At 43.9% G+C, this 24,810-nt stretch overlaps 1 protein-coding gene across 1 annotated transcript in view; it reads left to right on the top strand.

The window, feature by feature from the left end:
- GRID1 (glutamate ionotropic receptor delta type subunit 1) overlaps positions 1 to 24,810 on the top strand; it is a 598,797-nt gene that overhangs the window by 540,582 nt on the left and 33,405 nt on the right. Inside the window, exon 13 of the mRNA XM_054690113.1 lies at positions 15,137 to 15,332. Coding sequence (XP_054546088.1) covers positions 15,137 to 15,332 — 196 coding nt within the window. The remainder of the gene's footprint in view (positions 1 to 15,136; positions 15,333 to 24,810) is intronic.

A 24,810-nucleotide genomic window follows, 5' to 3' on the forward strand; every position in this document is an offset into this window, starting at 1 on the left:
TTAAGGCCACATCTGCATAAGTAATAGAGATGGTTTGTTACTTTCACTCTAGGTGAGAACATGTGTCCCTGGCCAGATGTGGCAGGACCAGGCTCTGTGATTCTCATGCCAACTTTATGATATGTTTGATTTAGGTAAAGTGCCTGGAACCTGCTGGGACTAAGTTGTTATTAAACACCATCTGCAGTTTTCACTTTAATTAATATCATAAGAATTAGGATCTCATGCTTTAATTACCATGTTAACCCTTTAGAATCATGGGCAGAAAGAGAGAAAATGGTAGTGTGGTCCAGGGTGATTTGCTAGAGGTCTTCGCTCTTTGTGTTGAAGCCTTCAGTGCAAGCACCAAAGTTCTGAGCCCACGTTATAGACTGCACACTGCCCAGTGTGTTCCTGGGGCTGCTGGGCTTTGCTGATAGGGGAAGGAAACCAAAGCACATTGACTTGAAAGAGTATGTCTACTGAAATATCAGTCATGCCCATTTCCCTGACTCTGTAAGGGAAATTTTTTCAACAACATCTATAATGATAACAATAGCTACTGTTATTATTATATAAATATAATGATAACTTTAATGAGTATCATATATGGAAGAAATATTAATATTTTACTATATTTTACAATGTACTATAAAATTAACACTTAAATAAAACAGGGGTTAGGGTGCCAATCTCTTACTTTCAAAAAGCTCCATATAACTTTTGATTCCCCTGAAACTTAATTGTAGTAGACATCCCTTGATTTTAGAGGATTGATTTCAAGACCCTTACAAATACCTATGTAAATAGAGGCCCAAGTCCCTTATAGTCAAGTCCTCCATATCCCATGGTTTTACATCTGTAGATGATTGACTCCAAGAATGCAGAACCCACTGTTATGAAGGCCATAGTGTTTGTTGAAACCAACCCCCAAATAAGTGGGCCTGCACAGGTCAAACCTGTGTTGCTCAAGGATTAACTATATACACATGCACTGTGTTATACAATATAATTATGCGCTAGGAGTTGCTAAATGCTTACATAAATTTTATCATATTGAGCTGTTATTACTGATGAGGAAACTGAGCAGAAAGGCAATCCACACTATTCACATGTTAGCAGAACCTGGATTCAAATGTAAACTTGTTTGAATAAAGCCAGTGCTTTTCACTGACATCTTTTAATAAAATATCATGTTGAAAAGGTGAAGGGACAGTCTCGAGGTTGAGAAGGGACCTATTGTGGCCTCCTGATTCTCATTTCCTCTGGGGAAATGAAACTTCAGATTCTAATATTGCTGTCACCACCACCTCGAATGTACCTATGGCTGTAACTTCAACCTCAGCTCTCAGTAAAGAGACAGAACTGATGGCTTAGGTTTTCTAAGCACAACTAAGGTTGGCTGGGACTTTGAATATGCTTTGTCAGCCCATATAGGTTGAAAAACATGAAGATATTCAGTCATTACAATAGAAAAAGAATTTAAAACATCGACTGTGAAGTCTGATATGGAATCCTCAAATTCCAAAGGGACAGCATTTGGACAATTCCAAAGGGCTTGTACCCTTCCAGCCCCAGGAGCACAGACAAGTCACTTCTCTCTATGTCCCGCCTTCCTCACAGGAAAATGGAGACATGCATACTTGGCTTTCTTGAGCTTCATGAGGATATAATAAGGTGCCTGACACCCAGTAGTCATTCTAGCAGCATTAGCCCTCCTGCTGGAGATTCCTATATATGGACTCTCAGACTAAGTGCATAAAAAGTTTGGATTTTTGACTTCCACTTAGGAGCTCCATAATGGGTATTGCAACATCTCTGTTTTTTGGCTATTCTGCATATCAAGTTGAGTGAGAGTTTCAGGTGGCTAGAATTTTCCCAAGAAGTACGATGCCAAGAATGAACTCACGCCAGAGATGAAACTGTGCCTTCTACGTTCTGGGAGGGCCCAAGTCTCTGTACAACTTGCTTGACCCATTTATTCATTTATTCATCCATCCAGCAGTCATCACCAACATTGGACTGGGCATTGAGTTCTGCATTAACCTTGCTATGTAATCGCATAATGACCACACTGCAAGAGTTGCCATAATCAGGGGTCATCTATTTCATCTTACATAGTCATTCATTCAGTCATACATTCCTACAACCAAGAGATCATTTGCTCCTATTACATGTTTGACATTATGTCAGTCTAGTTATTAAAAAGATGAGTGAAAAAAGGTCTCCCCTGGTGGTGCAGGCGGTTGAGCGCAGCGCTGTGAATCTGTCCGCAGCCTCTGCAGCACGGGTTCGATCCCTGCCAGCCGGCGAGAATATCCCACATGGCATGGCAGACCTCTCCTGTCTCGCCCACTGCTCCCCTCAGCAGTGTATTTCAGTCAATCTGCCTGTGCTGTTCCCCGCTCTGTCTCTGGTGAATCCTCTTACCCTCCCACACATCTGGCCTTTACCCTGGTTCTTATACGCATGAATAAATAAATCTAAAAATATAATTTAAAAAATTTAAAAAAAAGATGAGTGAAAAAACACAATCTCCACCTTCATGGAGTGGCAGTTGACTGAGGAGCAGGTGGGCAGGTGAGTCAGTGCAGTATAGTGCATTGATTATTAGAGCGTATGGGTCGTGTGCTAGTGTGGCAGGGAAGCTATACCAGAGCACTGCAAACTGGGGGACTGAAACAACAGACATTTATTGTCTCACAGTTCTGGAGGTGGGAAGTGTGAGAGCAAGGTGTCAGTGGGATTAGCTCCTTCTAAGGGTTGCGAGAGAGAATCTGTCTCATGTATATCTCCTGGATTCTAATGGTTTCCTCGCAATCTTTGGCCTTCCTGCTCTACCTTCATTTTCACATGGTGTTCTCCCTGTGTGCATGACAGAGTCCAGATTTCCTCTTTTTTAAAGGCTATCAGTCATACTGAATTAGGAGAGAGGTGGGGCTCCTGTGGGAAGGCTGTGCTTTTCTCGGTGATCACTCACTGGGTCCTTTAATGTCATCATTTGGCCCATAAACCTGTCATGCTCCCATCCAAGCTCTCTCCTACCTAGTAGTCTCCTCCTGCCAACCTTCCTCCAGTCCAGGCTGTCTGGTCAGTCTTTGAAGGGTAATTTTAGAAATGCCTTGACAAAAAGCAGAAAGCATCCCCTGTTTATTTGCTTGACAAGATCATACAGAAGAGAAGGAAAGAAAAACATGGATGGGTATCAGAGGCATGTGGCTCATCCATCATCCATTCACACAAATTGGAATGCACCATTTACTGAAGAGTTCTTTTGATGTGGATGTTAAGGTCCAGGTACAGCTTGATCCTGGCCCACCAGGTCCTGAATCCTGGGAGACATGGGAGGTGGTGTGACCTCTACCCTGCCTGGCCAGAGGCTCTTTGACTGTGGCAGGGGGAAACATTTCGGGGGACATATTATTTTTGAGAGACAGTGATCTAGAGGGACCTTAGGCACCGGGATACTGCTTTTGATGAACATAGTCTTTGAGGGATCCCAGGGACCGATTTCCCAAGGGACTTATTTCCCTTGAAAATGGCAGGAAACCTCCTACTGAAATTTACCATCAACTCTCTATTGAAAGATCCTCTTGCCCCACTCAAGGTGGTGTTGGCTTTTCTTTGGGTTTGTGGTTGGCTTTTGCACATTGAATTTCATCCCAAGACACAGAGTGGATATTTTGTTAAGGGTCAGGAAAGCACACAGAGACCTGATGCCTTGGAAGGTGGTTAATTTGCTTTTCTATAGTTGTGCTGTGACCATAGACTTGGTGTGACTTGGAGACAAGCCCCTGTGGCATCTGCTTCTGGGAAGGTAACTGCAAGTACCCCATAGGGACAGACTGCTGGCAGCTGGACAAACTGGATTGTAATTACTAGAATACTGTTTTTTTTGTGAGATCCTTCCCATGGCAGCCCTGAGTCCCAACAAATGCTGCAAAATGAGATTCCAGTTTTCAGGGAAAACAGTCATGTTTCAGAGAAAATTGTCCATGGTGATGCTTTGTCAGATGAGAATCTTAAATAAGATAAGGTTTGAGTTCTAGCCTAGATCATAGATTCATGAGCTATCACAGGTGGGAGGAGGGAAGGACCTGAGTGATCTTGTCCACTGGTTTCAAATGCAAATGTCTTCAGGACCAGGCAGAAAACATTAATGCACTTTAGAGTGCTGGCACTTATGATAACCCAGAAATCACATGCCCAGGGTAAAATACTCAAATTCAAGGCAGACACTCCTCTAGCCAAACCAGCCACCTCTGGACCTGTCATGAAGACTGGCATTTATAAGCATGACATAGCATAGTTCTCTCATTGAATAACTGGGGTAACTAAAGTAACCATTTACCGAATGGCTTCCATGGGCGGGCACCATTCTCAGGCCTTCACTGAAACCACTTAATCTGTGAATATCTCGGTTGTGTAAATGAGGAAACTGATGTACAGAGAGGCTGAGTCACTTGTCCGAGATCACAGAGCTTGCAGATGATAGAGTTTATTCACAGCCACAGTCTGAATTAAAGGCTGAATTTCCATACCCCTGCTTTGTCCTGGCACTCTGATATGAATAAAGAGGCACCCTGTTTCTGGCCCAGAACCCAGTCCCTAGACTGCCTATATGAGTGTCAAACTGGACTGCATTGGTTCCCTAATTTGCTTCTGCTTCACAAGAGGTAACAGGTGAAGGAGTAGAGCCGGGCTTTGTAGCCAGAACAGACATTTGCAAGTTCAACCCTACTGCCAACCAGCTTCCCGTTCCTGCAGGATGGTATGAATCTCCAGTTCTTGAGGAAGTTAGCTCACTTATTAGTGAATGAAAACCGTGATAACTTCTTCCTAAGGCTGTTAGGAGGATCCAATAAGAGGAAATAGCTCTAAGCCTGCCCTCTAAATACATGTCCTTCTCTTTGTTTATCTGAACATAGTAACCACTTTACCAAAAACTTCTCTCAAGAGTGGTGGTTTATCTAGCTCACAGCTGGGTGTTTTGCTCCTGTTAGTCTACTGTTGGACATTCACAGTGTTATTCTGAGTGTTTGTGTTTTACCCAGTTCCTAAGAAGTTAATGGAATAAATAATTACCTTAGAGAATGAAAGGCAGGGGCATGCGCAGTTCTGCCAGCACCCAGGTGTTGCAGCTGCAGGCAGCATTCCCTGATCAAGACATGGGCTGTTCTGATCGTGCACACCTAGGGAGTTCATCAGATAGTCTCTGTCACCAGTCAGAGTGCCAGGTCAAGGCTGTCTGGCTCCTGGGGAGGTGTGGCTGGCACCTGGCATTGCCCATGGACCCAGAAGAGCCTCTTACGTAAGAGAAAACCAGCCGTAACAATCATCCATGGCAAGGGCATCTTCCTAAGCTGGAGCTGATTTAGGAAATGCAGACCTGGAAGAGTTCAGCATTAAACAGACATGCAAACTCAACCTTGCCCTAACATGGTTCTGCTAAAAAAAAAAAAACAAAAACAAAAAAACCCTCACAATTTCCTCATCTGTAAGATGGGGTGAATATCTTATTTCAAAGATTGGTTCTAAAGAGGAAATGAGCCTCAGTTGCAGCATTTGGCACAAAGGAGGGCCCATTCCATACCCCAAACCCAAGCAAGACTCATCAATAATACAACATACCTTTCTCCCTGCTCCCTTCCCTGCTGCTTTTCCATCAGTCTATATTCTTGTTGAAGTGATTTTTCTGCAAACTCATTGAAATTGGCTAGCATCTTGTAGCTTCACATTTGATTACAGCTGGCTTTGTATTGTTCAATACTAGGCTTGAATGTGCTAGTATTTTCTCCATACCTTTCCGACTTGGGAAGGGTCTGAGTCTTTTCTTGCCTTGAGTGTCGACCACCGAGGTCCATAAACAAGTTCAGGTGGGATGGTGTCTGCGTGCTGTGACTCCTGCAGTGGGGTCCCTGCAGTGTGTGCTGCTATGGTTGATTTCTTCACATAAATCTGCCCTGCATGGGTCCCCTTTCTACCACTGAGGAACCCATAGCTTCTCCTTTATTTTAAAGTCTGTCATAGCAGGTGGCATCCCTTGGTCTGAGTGTCCGGAGCCTCCAACAGTTCTCCACACCCTCTTTCCTCTCTTTTCCCTGCTCTGAGGCCTTCCACGCACACGTCCATCTCCTGAACACAGGTGCACACACATTTACACACATGTGCAAGTACATGGACTCACTGCTGCCCCTCAGCCCCGCCTTCTAAAATGTGTGTGGCCGCACAAGCTGTCCAGGGTCCCAGAGGTGCCAACCTGCTTATGTCACATGTGCCCAGATCCTGTGATTGCCTAGGGAACACTAATAGCTCATTTCCCCATCATTTATGCACTCCCATTCCATTGCACTATCCTCTAAGCATGTTATGAGTATCCCCTCCATTGTAATCTTAGAGTTTCTTAGTTATTTACCATTTCTGCTCTCTCATAGTAAATTTAGTAGTTCCTGGAAAGTTTCACTCTCTTAAGACATTCTTGGATTGAAATTGCTGTCACCTTTGTCCAGATCATCTCTTATTCCTCTCCTTAGTACATTAATTCCTGCTTTATCCTTAAGTCTCAACTTAAGCCTCACCTTTCCCGCTAACCACCCCCAGTCTCTCATCTGCCAAACTGGGACAGGATCAACATTGTATTCTGACAACTCTGAGCCTGCTTCTAGCAAAGCATTGTGCATGGTATTTTTGATTGTCTGTTTACTTGTTAATCCTCCCCCGCTTAGCTATGGGATGTTTAGCATCTCTATACACAGTCAAATGTGTGGGTTTGGCAATCCAGCAGTCCTCAGTGGGGAGACAGCTCTTCTGCTTGCTCCTTCTGTAACCTTCCATAAATTACTTAATCTCCCTGAGCCTTGATTTCTCCATCTGTAAAATGGAGGGTAATAGAATTTTATGTGAGAGTATAGCCGAGGTTAAATGAATCGCTACCAAGGAAGTATTAGCACAGTGTCTGGAAGTTAGCATTATTATAGCTTTCTTCTAGCATATCAAGCGACTGCCTGCCGAGGAAGCTGACATAATAGAGGGTCTCGGTCAGACATCTCAAAAGAGAAGAGGGAGGGGAGGAGGATAAAAACAAAACCCAGCAGGGAGCATAGAGACTTGGGCTGTTTCTCTGGTGCGCAGGTGTCTCAGGCTGTGCCAGGAGGCAGCAAGGCACCTTCATAACCTTCCCAAGGGCTGCTGTTTGGATTTACATTTCAGTCACATTTATGACAACCTCATAATGGATTAAGAGCCCCAGCACCGAAATATTAAAGGTTAATGGTGCATCCTGCTTTTGTATTGATTTGTGGCAGCAAATATTTGTGTGTGTTGATTGCTGAGAGCCAGTCATGTTCTTGGCATGGGGGTATTGCTGCCTGGTGGGGCTGTTTGTGCAGAGCTCCCGGAGAGTGGGAGGGGCACAGGAGCTGGGGAAGCCAACAGTGGCTGTTCACATTCTGGTCTAGGAACATTCTCTCTGCCAAAGCTGATTTCTGTTAGCTCTACCAGGAAGCTAGATTTTGAAACTTCAAAGGCCTGTGGAGGAGCGTGGGGAGAACTGGACCTGATCCCTGGATTCCCTGATTTGCTCCTAGGTTGGTTCAGCCCACAGCTGTCCTGAAGGAGACTGATCAACCACAGATAGAAGCTCTTCCAGCAGAATATTCAACCTAGATGTTTGGAATACAAGCAAAAGGCTAACTCATTAATATATTATTACACATGCATATAATCCAAGTTCATTAGAACATCTACTATGTGCCAGGCACTGCTTTTTTATAGGTAGGAACACAAATTATTTTGATTTGGCTGGAACTTTCCTGATTTTAGTACTGAAATTCCTGTACCCCAGAAAATCTTTCTGTCCTATGCCAACCATAAGGATTTCCTGCCATTGTAGGTGCTGGTGATGTACAATAAGCCCAATAAGCCAACCACACAATTCGCAGAAGAAAAATCAAGATTAAATGATATGTGATATGGCATTTTCTTTGTTTTTATTTTAGAATTTAGGGAGGGTGATATTTATACAGTGTTGTCAGCAAAAGCCTCAGCTGGCCAAAGACCCACGTCATTGAGGGAGTAAACCAATTAGAGATTTGAGCAATGGGTATACCAGGCTGAGGAAAAAGCAACTATAGGAACCCCAAGGTAGGAAGGCAAGTGAGCCAGTGTGGTAACAGTAGAAGGATTGGTGTCCTAATCTTGTGAGACGTTTCAGGCCAGGTGGGATTTTTGTAATTAGAGATTACAAACAATTGAAGGGTTTTGAGAAATGACATCATGTGATCTATATTAGATTTTAAAAATACACTCCACTTGCCTCCCAGGGAATAGATTATAGTGGTTATCAGTGGAAAAGTGAAAAGCAGGGAGACCATTAGAGAGATGGTCTCAATAGCATGTAAAACACAGAGTTATTCTTGGTGAAAGTGATGAGAGAAATGATCTGATTCTGGATCTTTTTTCCCACCTGGATCTATCTTTTTTTTTTTTAAAGATTTATTTATTTATACAAGAGCTGGGGTACAGGCCAGATGTGCAGGAGGGTGAGAGGATTCACCAGAGACAGAGTGGGGAACAGGACAGGCAGACTGACGAAATACACTGCTGAGGGGAACAGCGGGCGAGACAGGAGAGGTCTGCTGTGCCATGTGGGTTTCTCCCTGGCTGACTGGGATTGAACCTATACTGTAGAGGCTGCGGACAGCTTCAGCTTCACAGTGCAGCGCTCAACCACCTGTGCCAAAGGGGAGGCCCCCCTGGATCTATCTTGATGGTAGAAGAGATCAAATAGACTGAAGAGGGGGCCTGGCCCCTCATGAGTTGTTACTGAGCCTGGAATTTGAAAGTGCAATCAGACTTGGGATGCAAAGGAGACTGGTGCGGTACCCCAACCTCACCTTTCTGGAAGGTGCTGGTAAATATTGAGTAGGTGTTCCAGGTAAGAGAGGTTCTGCTCCTAAGGATGAAGGCCAGGCTCCACCAGATCTCAGTGGTATCCCAATATCTCTCCTCTTTCTGTCTCTAGCCCAGTCCAAGGAAAGGTGCTAGAGAAATATATCCCCTGATGTCAACTCCAATGGCTAAAACGTATCTCTGCATACGTTTGTATAATTACTCCATAATGCTTACTCTGCTATGTTAATCCTCTCTGCACTTTTCATCACTGGACATGATATCAGTGGTCAGCCAATGTCCCCATAGACCATATCTGGCCTGTAGCCTATTTTCCAGCAGTCTGCATGCTAAGACTGTTTTTCTTTTATGCAACAATTTAATATAACACAAAATCAAGGCATATGCGACAGAGTGGTATATGAACCTCATTGCCCATTTATGTACTGCCAGTCCCTTTCCAGAAGGTTCATGGAATTACACAATTATTTGTGTTTTTGTTGTTGTAATTCATCTGTTTGTTTCTCTCTCCCCAGCCCCACCACATACATGACATTAAAGCAAGAATTTGTGCTGTTTTTGTCATATCACTGGTCCTAGAACAGTGCTTGGTATAGTGAATACAGTGAATGCATAGGAAATAACCCTTTGAATAAATGAATGAATGAGTGAAGCATCTAGTTATTTCTCAGCTGTCACCTGAAGTCCTGTCTACCTTAAAGAACCAGGTCTAGGGGAGAAGAAAAGGGAAATGTGGCAAACCCCAGGTAGGAGAATCCTGCAAGGGAGAAGTACAAGGAGAAGAGGGACACAGGGAGGAGCCTGGGAAGAAACCCAGGAGGGGAGAGAAATGAGCAAGGAGGAGGGAACACTGTGTCAGAAGGTTCTGCAAGCAGGGCGTGGATGCTTAGCTAGGCAATCCCAACTTCTTGTGAAACATCACTTAGAGAGTCAGACATGAAAGAAAAGAGAAACTGTTGGAACAATGAGAAAAGCATCTGTGGCTGTAGTTAAGTAGCTCCTAATGGTGAGGATGAGCAGCCTCGCCCTCCTGTGCCTTTTTTTTTTTTAGATTTATTTATTTATGCATACAAAGGCTGGGGTACAGGCTAGAGATGGAGGGGGTGAGAGGACTCACCAGAGACAGTGTGGGGAACAGAACAGGCATATTGACTGAAAATACACTGCTGAGGGGAGCAGCGGGCGAGACAGGAGAGGTCTGATTCATCATGTTGTTTCTCCCTGGCTGGCCGGGAATCGAACTCACGCTGCAGAGGCTGTGGACCACTTCATAGTGCTGTGCTTAACCCCTTGCGCCACCAGGGAGGCCCTCCTGTGCCTTTTGAACCATGCTACTGCTTACTTTTCTCCTTAATAAATAAGAATAGGACTTTGGGGTTTAGATTTATCAAACCCATGAATATGGCAACCCCACAATTGTTGAAATCTGTTTTACATACACTGTATATTGATTCTTCTCTTGTTGCAAGTGTATTTATCTCCAATGCCAATGTAAATATTTCTGTAACATGCAAAGATGTATTTATAAATTCTGTATTATTGATTTTTCTCATTCTGCAAACATATTTATCTCTTTGTTAATGAAAATGTATCTAGGAAATAGTAAGATTGATTTATGGAGATAGGTTTGGGAAGGAAGGGAGGGAGGTGATGCTGAGCTGGCCAGGCTGTCCTTGACCAAAGCTGAAGGAGACACTGGGAGACTTCCAGAAGGTACAAGTTTAATTGCTCTCAGAGACAAGGGATGCTTACAGAGTCCTTTGCAAGGCAGTCTGATGTGCTCATAGGAGTCATCTATGCTTTTAGATTAGAGAGCCCCCCAAAACCAGCAATGCAGGTCAGGAGGTACAAAGAAGCAGATCCCATTGGTTCCGAACCTGTTTTCAGCAGAGCATGATTGAGTATAAGATACTGGCTCAAAAATCAGCTTGGAAGAGAGGCGAAGCTTTGCTGTGGGAGGATTCTGACACTAAATGTTGTTAAAAGATGAAATAAGGGGATAAGCAGCAGGCCACAGAGATAGGGGTGAGCTGCAAAGTGCACATGCTTGTATCATGACACTCAATTAGCGAATCCAGATCCAGGACAGCCTGGGAATGATGCTTTTAAAGACATCCTTTCTAAGGACTTTCCCAGGTGCTCCCCACTTCCCCAGGCAGGCCTCTGCTAAGTGGGTAGCATCACAGTCTGCAGAGCACATGTCAAAATTGTCCCCATGCTCATCCCGGATTCAGATTTCCTCAGCTGTTCACTTTCGGTTTCCCTGGTACCTAAAATGTGTACTGTTCACAAGGCAGCAGGTTGGGCTCTGATGGGGAAGCATGTACCTTGGCCATGAAATGAAACAAGAAGGTAGCCCTCAGGCTCCTTCCTGGGTAGGCAGATGGGCAGATGCCCAGACAGGCATCAGTCACGTGAGCCTGGCAGCTAAGACATGCTGTCTGCCCAGGCTTGCTTCCATCCAGGTGTGACCGCCCCATCCTGTCACCCTTGACTGCTTCCCTAGGTTCCGCTGCTTCAACCATTTGAACTATTTATTAACAGCCTAACAGAAGAGCTAGCATTTATTAAACATGGACTGTGTGCTGGGTATTTGTCTGTGAATCTCAATCTTCATCCATCCTGTGAGACACGTATGAGCTAAGAAAACTAAGCCCTCAGACAATAAATGACTTGACTCAGTCAGTGATTCCAGAACGTGTGTGTACATCAGAATCACAAGGAGAGCTGGAAAACACAGATGGCTGAGCACCACTTTCTGCTTCAGTGGATCTGGGGTGGGACTCAAGAATTTGCATTTCTTATAAGGTCCCAGGTACTGTTCTTGCTGAAGCTTTGAGGACCAATTTTGAGAACTGCTGGTCTACCTCAGAGAGCTGAGGTCTTCAGAGACACAGTCCACATTGATGTCTACTTAATTGGAAACCTATGTCTTTTAAGCTGATGTGATTGCTCCATGGTGTATATCCAAAATAAGCCCTGTTTTCTCACTCCAGTGAGAAGGTCTTCTTAGGTAATTTCTCCTCCCCTATGGCCCCCCCCCTCCCTCTCCATTGGGCTACTTCCACACATTCTACATGACTCAGCATTTCCTCCTCTAGGACATCTCTCTTTAGCTCTGGTCCATGGACTAGCTACCCCTCTGTGCTTCCAGGCTCTCCCACACAGAATTCTATCTTAGTCCCTCTCGTGTTGTGTAGTTATACTGGTCTATTCTCTGAACATGTCTCCACCCCTTTCTGTGGATGCCAGAGGATGCCCACCTCTCATTACTTGCTCCAGGTGCCACTGTGCCTTCCCTGGCAGGTATTCAGTAACTGTCAGTTGGAGAGCTGTTTAACTCAGCTACTTGCACCATGCATGATTTGGGTTCACAGAGACCATACCCGTAACAGACAGTGCGCCTTCATCTCTCTGTGGTGGGGGCACCTGGGACACTTCCTAGCAGTTGTTGCCCAAGAGATTCATTTGGGAAACATGCCCAGTGATGGGAACAGCTAGTGCCTCCTTCTCCAGGCTAAGCAACCCTCACTTGTCTGGGTGGGTGTCCCATTGGATGTGATATCTGTCTTCGGCTGGCTGCTAGTGTTGACTTGGAGCCTGCCTGGCTGACCACCACCTTCTCCTTTATTCCATCCCGTGTGTCCCTTTCAAAACTGTGCACTTGACAAGGGTATGAGTGCCCCAGAGATATGGTGACTTTGGGGTGTGACTAGTTGGTGCTGTTCAAACCTCCAAATAGCCCTTTGATAGGTGTATTCACCCTGAAGTGTCATGGCAGTCCCTACTGTGTCCTGAGCCTGTTAGTAAGCTTGGGAAACTTCTTTGGAGAAAGGAATGTGCATCTGAAATGGGAGAGCAAAGCCTCTGTGCAGACTTATGGCCATAAGACTTGATGGATGTCCTGGAGAGCAGGCCTGGGGCTGGCACAGAGAAGAGGGAGGTGGTGTTTTGGGTGGAAACAGTGGCTTTGCTGGGACAGAAATGGATATGAAGTGGTAAATCTTTGGACTGCCTACTTGTCATCCAAAGATGCTCCCTGAGCCTCTGACCAAGGGCCCAGTAATGAATACATACCGAGAGGACAGAGGAAATCTCCATTTCAAATGTGGGGCTGAAACCATAGTGTGGAGCCCCTTGTCAGTTACACATTCATTCTACAATCATGGAAGCTGCAGTAATTTAGAGCAGTTCAGTATTTAGACTCAACTGGGTAATTCATCCTGATGTATCCCATTCATCAAAGCCTTGTGTTTGTTTGTATTACCATGAGAAAAATAAAAAATGTGGAGAAATAAGAATTCCCCTCCTTTCAATACAGGCAAATTATGACAGAGTTACAACCCTTGGGGCCTTTCAAGCAAAGGAACATCTTGCTTCAATTAGATATAAATAATGAACAATAATTAGGAAAATTTCTTCATCGGATTTGTTATTTTAGATTTCTTTTCATCTGTAATGTATTGAAACCAATGCTAAGCTCTGTTTCTGGACCGTGTAGTGGATCCTGAAGGAACACCATGGAGTGTGTCTCCAAAGCAGGGGAAGCAGGCTGTGAATCTCATATCAGCCTTGGGCCCGGCACTGAAGACGCAAAGACCCGGCAGCTTGGGCTCTAGTCCTCCAAATTCTGATATTCTACTGGATGACCCAGACATACGATATTAGCACAGAATAATTGCTACTGGTCCCTGCTTTGCATCAGGCGCTGCTCTAAGAACTGAACACATACCACCCGTTGACTGTCCACAGCAGCCCTCTGCTGCAGCCTCTGCTTCTAGCTCTATTATTAAAAGTTTAGGAAATTGAGGCACAGAGAGCTTAGCAGACTTCGCCAGGTTCACCGTGTTAGTGATGGTAGAGATGGGAGGCAAGGCAGGAAGTTGGATTCCAGATTATCTTCCTGCCTGTACTCTGGCATGATGCTCTTTTAAGCCATAGTGAGAACAGGCTGAAAGGGATGACACAGACAGGAGAGGGCTGGTAATGGCTTCTGATGGGGAGAGGCAGCTGCTGGCTCTTCAAGGGGTGTGTAGAAGTATATTGGTGAGTGAGAAGTGTAGAATGAGAAAAAGGGATTCCAAGCAGAGGGAGCACCATGGCTTGGTGCCATAGGCTGCAACTGTGTGGGATTTCTTGCTTCAACATTGGCTATGGGCCTGGTGGAGGGGAGAGGCGAGACCAGAAGGTGGAGAGTTGTGTAGATCAGGTTGGGAAGATTGTTTCTCCTCATGGTGCTGATGACTCAGCGAGGGGGTGGGGATGATGATTTGGCTTGATAAAGGAGAGACAGATTTCTACAAGAGAAACACAGAGCTATCAGGTCACAGTCTGGAGAGAGGTTGGCTCACTGCTGAGCTTTGCATTTCTTGCAATTCTGTTCTGCATGTGCCATTCTCTGAACCCTGAGTCAGGTATGATCATCCCAGGGCAGGTACGAACTTTGTATCAATTGGCCCTTCCTGGTCCCCTTCCCCAAAGAAGGCTTTCCTCCTCCGCTCCAGCTCAGACATCGGCTCCTGGGCCTCTGCTGCTGGGCCTTTCTCATGCACCTCCCTCCCGCACACCTAGCCTGAGCTACCTGCCTCTCCTCCATGTATCACAAACCCAAGGCCCTCTGAAGTGTTTTGCTGTATCATCATCATCTTTAAAATAATTGTCAAGATTTGAAAAACATGCTGCAAGGAGGTGCTCAAAAGTCAGTGATAGGATGGAAACTTAATATGACTGCAGACTTTGTGGGTGATGTGCCCCTTCATCAGCACAGCCCCTGAGTATGTCTATCCCATTCTCTGAGTGTCCGATCAGTTGGCATTGTTAATATCTCCCAGCCCCTCTTTCCTATTCCAAAAGCATTTGAGTTGGAACCCTTCATATGCAGCCTGTCCTGTGGCCCTGGTTCTTGCATGTGATTGTCTGTCTGTGCGTTTCTGCAGCCAGACACTAAGCTCTTTGAATTCAGCGATCATGTCTTTATCCTGTTGTCTCTTGGGCTTAGCACAGATTCTGGTTTTAGGTGCTCGGTGACCTTATAGAATTAACCTACACTGAGGAGACATGTCTGTGAAGGTACAAGGCCCTGGCAAGTCTTGCTCTGGGCTGAGGGACTTGTGCTGCTGGGGGTGAGAATGAAGAATGTGGCTGGTGGGCCACAGCCAGGCTTGGACCTGAGGAGGGCCCTGCAGCCCATTTAGCTCCCTGCAGTGTACAGCACACACTCACATTTCATTGTCATTTTGAATTTCAGGACATTCCAAGACCTCTCCAAGCAAGTGGAGATATCCTATGGCACTGTCCGGGACTCTGCTGTGTATGAGTACTTCCGAGCCAAGGGCACCAACCCCCTGGAGCAGGACAGCACATTTGCAGAGCTCTGGAGGACCATCAGCAAGAATGGAGGGGCTGACAACTGTGTGTCCAGTCCTTCAGAAGGCATCAGGAAGGTAGGCGGGAACAGGCCAGGGACATGGGTGCTGCGACAGGTCATTGGAAGGGCATCTCCTCTGAACACGCTGTTGCCTGCAGGGTGATTCCTCTTCAGCAGGTTAGGGCAGCACTTCTTACTGGCATGTAAATGCCAGGTGGAGACACACCTGCCCATTCTTGGGGGTAGAAGCAGCAGAAGGGCTGCTCATGGGCTACCTTCTAAGTTTTTGAAGGGACAGTGAAGCCCAGGCAGATGAAGTTCAAGAGAGGAACTGTCCTCCTCAGGACCTCATAAGATGGTGGCCCACTGCTCATCCCCTGTGGGAAGACTCAGCAAAAGCAGAGGTTAGAAGTGGAGGGAGTAACAGGTTTAGGAAGAATGGGAAAGACAGGGGTTTTGATGGGGATGGCCGCACACAGGCAGAAGGTCCAAAGCCCGCACTGGCCAATTGAGTTGGGCACATCTGTGGGACTGTGGAGAAGTCTGTGTGCCTGGGAGATGGTGGGGTGGAGAGCGAGACTGGGATGGAGGATGTCCTGGGGTAAAATGAGGGAGGACAGGGTAGGAAGAAGCCAGCATCCAGGAGAACAAGGACCGAGAAAGTCATCATTTTCTTCCGAAGGTGGTTAGACGTTCATTTATTTCAATTATTAATCACCCACAATGGCCCAAATTAAGCATGATTATCACATTATACAGATGAGAATCAGAATCATTCCTGGTCAGGCTCTGACACCTGGAGCTTCACACTGGGGAGTTGGGCATGAATCCACCATTTGCTGTGGAGATGAAGGCTGAGGAGGAAGAAGCTGGTGAGATGAAGGCCGGTGTCATAAGGATGCCACTGGCAGTGGTGTCCATCTGTCAACTGACTCTCACATGTGATGGTGGCTACTGTTCTGGAGGCCACTAGTCAATGATGTGAAAAATATGTGCCTTGTGGCCAGCATTGCTGCCTCTCTGAGCAGACTGGCTACCCAGTATTTTCAGCAGGTCCTCTCTTCTTTCCTACTTTACCTACCTGCCATCTCTGTGCAACCTTCACATACACACACACACACACACACACTCTCTCTCTCTCTCTCTCTCTCTCTCTCTCTCTCTCTCTCTCTCATACACCTATCCAGTCAGCCTCAGCATCTCCTTTCTTCTATTCCACCTTCTATCCATCAGTTCCACTTGTGCAATACACACACACACACACACACATATGCACACACACCACCTGTTTCATATCTCTAGCCATTGATGATCGCTTGGCTTTATTACAGTGGGCAGTGGACATAAAGGGGAAAGTTTGGGGTTAGTTTGGGACCATCAGGCCACATCACCCTGATGTACATGAAGAGTAGAGTCCTTTGCAATCTGCTGGTCCTCCCAGGAGAGTCCAAAGGAGGGAGAGAGGCAGGGGCTTGAATTCAACTTCAGAAGCAGTGAGACATTAAGGCACATTAGGCCTCTAACCAGTGGAGACCACAGTTCCTGGCAGCAGAGCTTTGTATGGGAGCCTGATGGGCTCATATCTGCACATGGCAGTTCACTCTGGATGGCCCCGTAGCCACACTGAACAGCAGAAATTGTCTGGCTCTGGAGTGAATCCCAGCTCCACTACCCACCAGCAATGTAAAACTGAGCCACCACCCTTCCTGTCTGGAACCTGTCAGAGTTGAGAGAGTCCTGGAAACTTCTTGTTTTTTGGTCTCCTTAGATACTTAAAATATTTACAAGTACATGCTATGAAACATGAATGTTTACATTTAACCAGTTGACACCTTAATAAAAATCACATGAGGCAACATAGATGTGTTATACCATGCTTATAAGATTTATTAAACCTCTTAATTTGTAGTACACTACAAAGGATGGTACTCTAACCTGAAGCTGCCAGATCTTCTTTCATCTCTGACAGTGAATCTTTGTGGCTATAGGTGACCTCATTTGGAGATAATGAATACAAAGTTGATTTAAAGCCTTTTATGAATGTTAGGCTTGAGCCAAATGGCCTTTGAGTTTGCCTTCTCTGCTTTCTTTGTCTCTCACAGAGATACAAAAATTCCACACACATAGGAGTCTCATGAAGATTCATTGAAACAATGCTATAGAAATTACATCTTACAGAAGAAAAGGTAGCTGCTCTTGACTTTAACAAACCTCTGTTCATTACAAGACACTTTAAAGAAAATAAAAAGTCAAGTTATGCACTGGCAGGGGATATTTACCCTGTTTATCACCAATACAGGATTAATAGTAATATTATATGAAAAACTTTTACAAATCAATAAGAAAAGCTTGAGCAATTTAATAGGAAAATAGGCAAAAGACTTGCACAGGCCTTTTATAGAAGAGGCAATGCATGTGGCCAGTAACTATATGAAGAGAGGTTCAAAATCATTAATGATCCAGGAAATGCAAATCCAAACCATAAAGATATGTTATTTTACACCAATTACACTGGCACAAAATGGGAGGTGGTGGAGAGGATGGGAGTAACAGGTGGTTAATGGTTGGTGGGAGTGTGCTCAGTATAACCATTTTGGAAAGGAGTTTGTCATTCTCTTATAAAATAGAACATAGCATACCCTATAGCCCAGCAATTCCACTTCAATGCATACACCCAAAATAAACTTCCACAGCACTCCAGAGATGAGAAAGACCGTGATAACATCACTTACAGAGCTCCAACCCTGGAAACAATCCAAATAGGCATTAACAAGGTAAAAATTGTATGACCTACCATGAAATGAATGGATGAATAGCTTTGTGTAATAGTATGGAGAAATCTTAGCAGTAGATCATTAACAAAAAAAAAAAGACAATTTAATTTAGCCCAACTAATAGAAAATAGCATATAACATAATACCCTTGAAAATGTATAACACATGATTCCACAGTGATGATAAAGTACAAGATCCATAGTACTACAGATAGGACAGGCAAAGCAACAGGGAAGAGAGAGAGAGTCTTGGATTCAAGTCAGGGTAATGTTATCTTTAGATTTACGGGCCTTGAATTATTTTCTTATTTCTCATTATAATAAATAGCAAATGAGTCAATTAAAAGGACAAAAGGACAGGTGTCCTAATCAAAGTGTTATGATAAATTCCCTTTTGTACACCTACCTACTCTTCTAAATACATAAGTCCAAAGCAAGCCAGATGGAATTTGGCACCCACAGATGCCACCCCCTTTTACCCTTGCAAGCTCCTATGTGCCTGCCTATGCTGACTCCTGGTGTCCCTCAAGAGGGCAAACATCACCCTTAGAGCCTTCTGGAGGGTGATAAATCTGGAGATGGTCATCAGGGAAATGTCTTCTTGTCCTCCTACTTACCCCTAGCCCACTGCTGGCACATAAGAAATCATTCACCCTCTGGTGATATTTAAGGTCTTACTCATGAATAAAACAATACAAAAATAATAAGTAGTGGAAATGCAAATAAGGGATGCTTTATAAATGTCTATAGCTCCATGATACAGAATCTAATCTTTTTTTAGTGCATAGGATGTGTTACTTTTATGACACCTTCATTTTATAAACCCCAAACCGGCTTTGGGGTCACAAATCTCCCTCGTGCGTTTGGCTCTCTAGGAAAAAAAAAAAAATGTCTACCAGCACTAGACAAATATTAAGGGTTTTATAACTAGTGTCATAAAAGTGAGTTTATAGTATTGTCAGAAAATGGAGTGCACTGCATTTTTTATTGGGAGAACTCAGATTCACTCTCACATCCTCCTTTTTCCTGTGCCTGTTTGGATGGCTACTGAACCTAAACGCTTGTTTGAAAATTTTCCTGACCCCTCACCTTATGAAGCTGCCTCTCACCCTCAGGCTCCGTCCTCAGAAACCTCGTGAATACCTGGAACATTGCAGACTAGGCTGAGGACAGTCATGCCTATAGTGCAGGCCACATCCAGAATCCAGAAATCAGAAGGAAAAGCCCAATAAGTTGGGAAATATTTGGGGAGGAGGGACTTCTTTAAATTCTAAATAGCGCCTGCTTCTGTGCAGTGCAGACAGACCAGCAAAGGTGAAGACAGGACAGTCCCAAGGGATGTCACAGGAAACTTCTTTAGCAAGGAAACAATGACCCCAGTTCTAATTTTCAGTTACTCTTTGGTGACTCTGGTTCCATTTCCGGAGACTGGGGGGTAGCGGAGTGATATCTAATTGCTAATAAGTCAAGGAGCTTGGTATTGAGGGTAACCTCGGAGAGCTGCTATTATTTTTAACTTGGGAGTGCTGCAGCTTTTAATGACTTGAAACCAATTTAGGTGGGAAATTGCTTAGCAAGAGGTGATCACTGTTCCACAGTATCAGAACCTGGGAAAGGGATTATGTCATGGCTGTCCCATCACTGTGACCCATTCAGACAAGGAGAGGGCAGCCCTATGTAGGCCCCAGGGAAGAGAGCAGACAGGAGTTTGGAAGGGCAGGGATGCTTATGTATTTAATATGAGCCTAAAACATATCCTTTTTTTACAGCAAACCTTCCTGGCACCCTGTAAATCTCAATAACTATTGGATTATCCCTGAATGAATCACAGGTTTCCTGTCTGAGCAAAGAAACATAAAGCGGGAATGTAGTTGGTGCCATCAGTTAATGGATTACCCTCCCTGGTTTCTGTGATGGAAGAGAGAGGGAAGTAGTTTGGGGGTCTCTTTCAGGCTTGTCTTTTTATAGCCTTCTCTTGGGGAAGAGTTCCTGCTAGGCCTCTGAGAGAGGAGAGAGGTGGCTTTCCTTCTTAGCCACGCACTCCTGTCGGACCTGAGACAAGGCTAGGGCAACAGTTGGCAAACTATGGTCCAAGGGCTAAATCTGGCCCACCACCTGTTCTTGTAAACGACATTTTACTGGCACGCAGACATACCCATTCCTTCACATACTGTCTAGGACTGATTTTCCTGCTGCTTCTGCTAAGTGGAGTCTTTGAGGCCATGTTTCCCACAAAACTGAAAATATTTATGACCTGAACCTTTATATAAAAAGTCTGATGATCCCTGGTCTATGGCAGTGGACACTCCCTGGCTACTGCCCCGAGGTCGCTGAAATCTAATAGCCTATAGTCACCTCACCTCTAATAACACACAGACTCACCCAGGAACACAGCAGCTCGTCCTCCATCTCCAAGCAAGCAAGCATAACTAGTAGTGGTTCCCCTCGCTCTTCACCAGCTGGTAGCACACCAGCTCTGTCCTTTCTGATCTTTTTCAGGTCTGAATCAGGCCCAGAGACATCTCCCTCAGTGCCCTGGGACCCAGAGTTTTTCCTGGCTTGGCCAAGCCTCCTGTGAAATCTTTTGAGCAGTCTCTGTGTGTCAGGCACTGTGCCAGATGATCTACATGCATTATTTCTTTCTTACTAAGCAAAACTGCTTGATTATTAATATCTCCATCATGTAGAAATGGGGTCTGAGTCTGGGAGAGAGTAAATGGCTTGCTCAAGTTTACACGAACGTGCATAAATGTGGCAAAGTCGTGCCTCCCTGGTGGTGCAGCGGTTGAGCGCTGGGTTGCAAAGCTGCCTGCAGCCTCTGCAGTGCCGGTTTGATCCCCGGCAGCCGGCGAGGGTCCCCCCCCCCAAAAAAAAGGGGCAAAGTCCCCCAACCTTGCCTCTTCACATAGGGTAACACCCCATTTCTGTGCCTCAGTGTGCCTTCTTGTCCTTGCATAATCTTCATCCCCCTTCCTTTGTACTTTGTACCAAAGTACACAGATATATGCTTGGCTTCATTTTTAAAAGGCTTGCTCTTCTTCCCATGTGTTATAGCAAAGGTTATTTAAGCCCGTCGTTTTATCTTTGGATTTCCAAACTATTAAAAATATCAATTAGAGAAACTTTGAGATGCAGAATTGAACTGGCAAGTGATTCAAATTTATATGATAATAACTTTGTCATATGAATTTAGACTTTAATATTGTTGATAGGGTTATTTTATTTTTCTTCTTTAGCTTGCTAAGCTTTCCCCAGTAACATCCAGCAGAACCCAATCTCTGTGAAGTGCCAGGGCTGACCTGGACTGCCAATTTATTAAGCCTTTCCATAAATCAGACCTAATATTTAATAACATTGTCAAATAGAGTACAGTGTTAATAGTTTAAATGTCAATCTTGGGCCTCCCCAGTGGTGCAGTGGTTGAGCGCTGGGTTGCAAAGCTGCCCTCAGCCTCTGCAGCGCCAGTTTGATCCCCGGCTGCTCCCTGGCCACCGGAGGAGGGCCCCACATGGAGCTCAGACCTCTCCTGCCGCCTGCTGCTCCCCTCAGCAGTGTACTTCGGTCCTTCTGCCTGCTCTGCTTCCTGCTCTGGCTCTGGTGAATTCTCTCACCCTCCTGCGCTTCTGACTATACCCAGAGCTTCAATAAATAAATAAACAAACAAACAAACAAACAAATAAATAAATAAATCTTTAAAAAAATGTTTAAAAAAATAAATGTCAATCTTCACAGCTCATTGAGCTCTTTGAATAAATGGACAAGTACCTTGTTTCAGACCCTGTGACTGACGATAGTATTTTTCAGAAGGAAGTTACTTTTGGAAGTAACAATCCTAACAGAAAGTGGTTTTTCCCACACAGTTAATATCACTGAGATCATAAAGTGTGAAAGCAAATGCAAGAGGAAAACAGGACTCACAACCCACAAGTCTTATTTATTTTCACACTGACCTACTTCCTGCTTTGCCACCAGACTGTGTGTGGTTACCGCCCATCAGCACCTGCATGGACTACTTCCCCTTGCTCGCTACTCTGGGACATTTGTGACAAAGCCTGTTCTCTTATCACATGCTCCCTGCCAAGTGTATGGAACCAACCCTTATGGCAGAAAAGATGTCCCTAGAAGGATGACAGCCTTCTACAGGAACTTTGGCGTCCTGCAGCCGACTCCATTTGGAAGGATCTAGATGACAGAAGATCTTGGTTCCTTGGAATGTTGGAGTGTCTAGTGAGGAGGGGAAGAGGCTTATATGGATGGCACACCATACTTGGGCACAGTAGGTTTGATGATCAAGAAGGCTTGGCCAAGTTGATGAAAGTGGTCCTTGACACAGGTTTGAACCTCTCAAAAGGGGCCTGGTATGAATGAGGGGGTTCTGGGTGGTGGAAACCAGCAAGAGTGCTCTATACATAGCCCTGCATCCTCCAAGACATGTATTCTGTCCTTTCTCTGCTTCCAAGTAAATGTGAATCAGGAATTCTATGACCCTTCTTCCTGCCCAGGCACTCATGTTGGATAATCATGCATCTGTATCTCTTTTGTATTTGTTCAAAAGGCACCATCTCCATTTGACAAATTGGAGACTAGCTTCTCCTTATTTATTCATTTATTCACTTATGCATCCATTGAAGAAAATAGTTTGAATACCTTCTTTCTAGGAGTATGGAGATGTGAACTTAAGTTCCATTATTGACTTATTTTAATCTGTGGCTTTAGTTGAGTGAATTCACCTCTCTGAGCTCCCTGAGACTGAGAAAGCCCTGCCCACAATATTGTGAGTTTTCCAGTGCATAAAGGGAAAGTGTCCAGGATAAATTATAGTGCAAGGTTGACATTGAGTCAGCAAATTGTGTTAGTACATACCATATGTTAGGAAAAGAAGGTTGTTAAAATATAAAGACAAATAATGCTTAGTCTTTTATGAGGTTTAATTGATAGGCAATAAAATGCACTTGTATTAAGTATTTATTTCATGAGTTTAAACGATGGTATACAATTGAGTAATCACTACCAAAAACAAGATACAGAACATATTCATCACTTTGGAAAGTTTTCTCAGGTCACTTTGTAGATAAATCTCCCTAATCCTAGATACAACCACTTACAAATTTCTAGTACTACTGGTTAATTTTTTAAAAATTTTTATTTATTCATACAAGAGCTGGGAACAAACCAGAGATGCAGGAGGGTGAGAGGATTCACCAGAGACAGAGTGGGGAGCAGAACAGGCAAACTGACTGAAATACACTGCTGAGGGAAGCAGTGGGCCAGACAGGAGAGGTCTGCTTCACCATGTGGGTTGCTCCCTGGGGATTGAACTCGTGACGAAGAGCCTGTGGATTGCTTCATAGTGTGGTGTTTAACCCCTTGTGCCACCAGGGATGCCCACCACTGGTTGAATTTACCTGTCCTATTATTCATATACATGGAATCACATAGAATGTATGTGTTTGGCTTATGTTGCATTTTACACAACTAAATGTCTGAAAGATTTAGTCTCATAGTACAGTGTGAATAGTAGTACTTTTCATTTTTTTTTAGTAGTATTCCATTGTATGAATAAACCTTAATTTATTCATTCTCCAATTGACATGGATTTTAGTTATTGCCAATTTAGGGCTACTATAAATAAGACAGTATGATCATTCTTAAACAATTTTTTTTTAGAGATGTTTCCATTTTTCTTTGATAAATACAAAAAAATGGGCTTTCTTGTCACAAGGTAGAGTTGCATTTGCCTCTAGAAGAAACTGCATAACAACCTACAATGTGATTATGCTATTTTACATTCCCTCTAATAATATACTCCTGACATACTTGTTAAATTCTAGTTGCTGGACATTCTAATCAGCATTTAGTGTTCAGTCTTTTTGACTGTAGACAACGTAGCAGGTGGAGTGTGAACAGTTAGTTCATTGTTTTAATTTTGCATTCCTTTGGTGACTAATGATGTGAGCACTTTTTTAAGTGCTAATTGGCCATCCACATATATTCTTTTAAGAAATACGTGCTCAAGTCTTTTGTTCACTTTTCCTGAGCACTTCAACTTTATCATTGCTGATTTAGATGAGTTTTTAAAAAAACTATATTGTAGATATGTGAATCATTGATCATTAAAAGAACTACAAATATAATGCCCAGTCTATAACTTGCCTATTCATTTCTTAATGGTGTTGTTTGAGCACAAGAATTTATTTTACTTTGATAAAAACCAATTATTTCAGTTTTAAATTTCTTGCTTTTCTTTTACAATTAATGCTTATTGTGTCCTAAGAAAGTTTTTCCCCACCTTAAACTTGCAAATTTTCTTCTAGGAGTTTTTGTATTTACATGTACATTGCATTTCAAATTAGTTTTTGTGTATGAATTGAAGGAGTGGTCCAGGTTTACTTCTTTTTACACATATAAGCAGTAGATCTACTGCCATTTATTTAACATATTCATTTAATACATAGATGAGATGTTTGAGTAAAAATTGGCTGTCCATTATGTATAGGGCTATTTCTGGATTCCCTGTTCGATTCCATTGGTTGTTATATCTTTATAATATTTCCTTAAATCAGGTAGTTTAACTCCTCCAATTTTGTTCTTTTTGCTTGCATTTCCATTGAAATTTTTGAGTCATCTTGTCAATTTCTTCAAAAAAGCTTGAGATTTTGATAACTATTATATTGTATCCATAAATCTTGGGGTAAGGTAGATATCTTTACAGTAATGATTCAACTGATCCATGAACATAGTTGTTCCCTTCAAAACACCAGCCTATGACATTATTGATTTT

This window comes from Talpa occidentalis, unplaced genomic scaffold, assembly GCF_014898055.3.
Source record: "Talpa occidentalis isolate TD23 unplaced genomic scaffold, MPIMG_talOcc4v2.1 talOcc4.8, whole genome shotgun sequence".
NCBI classification, from domain to species: domain Eukaryota; kingdom Metazoa; phylum Chordata; class Mammalia; order Eulipotyphla; family Talpidae; genus Talpa; species Talpa occidentalis.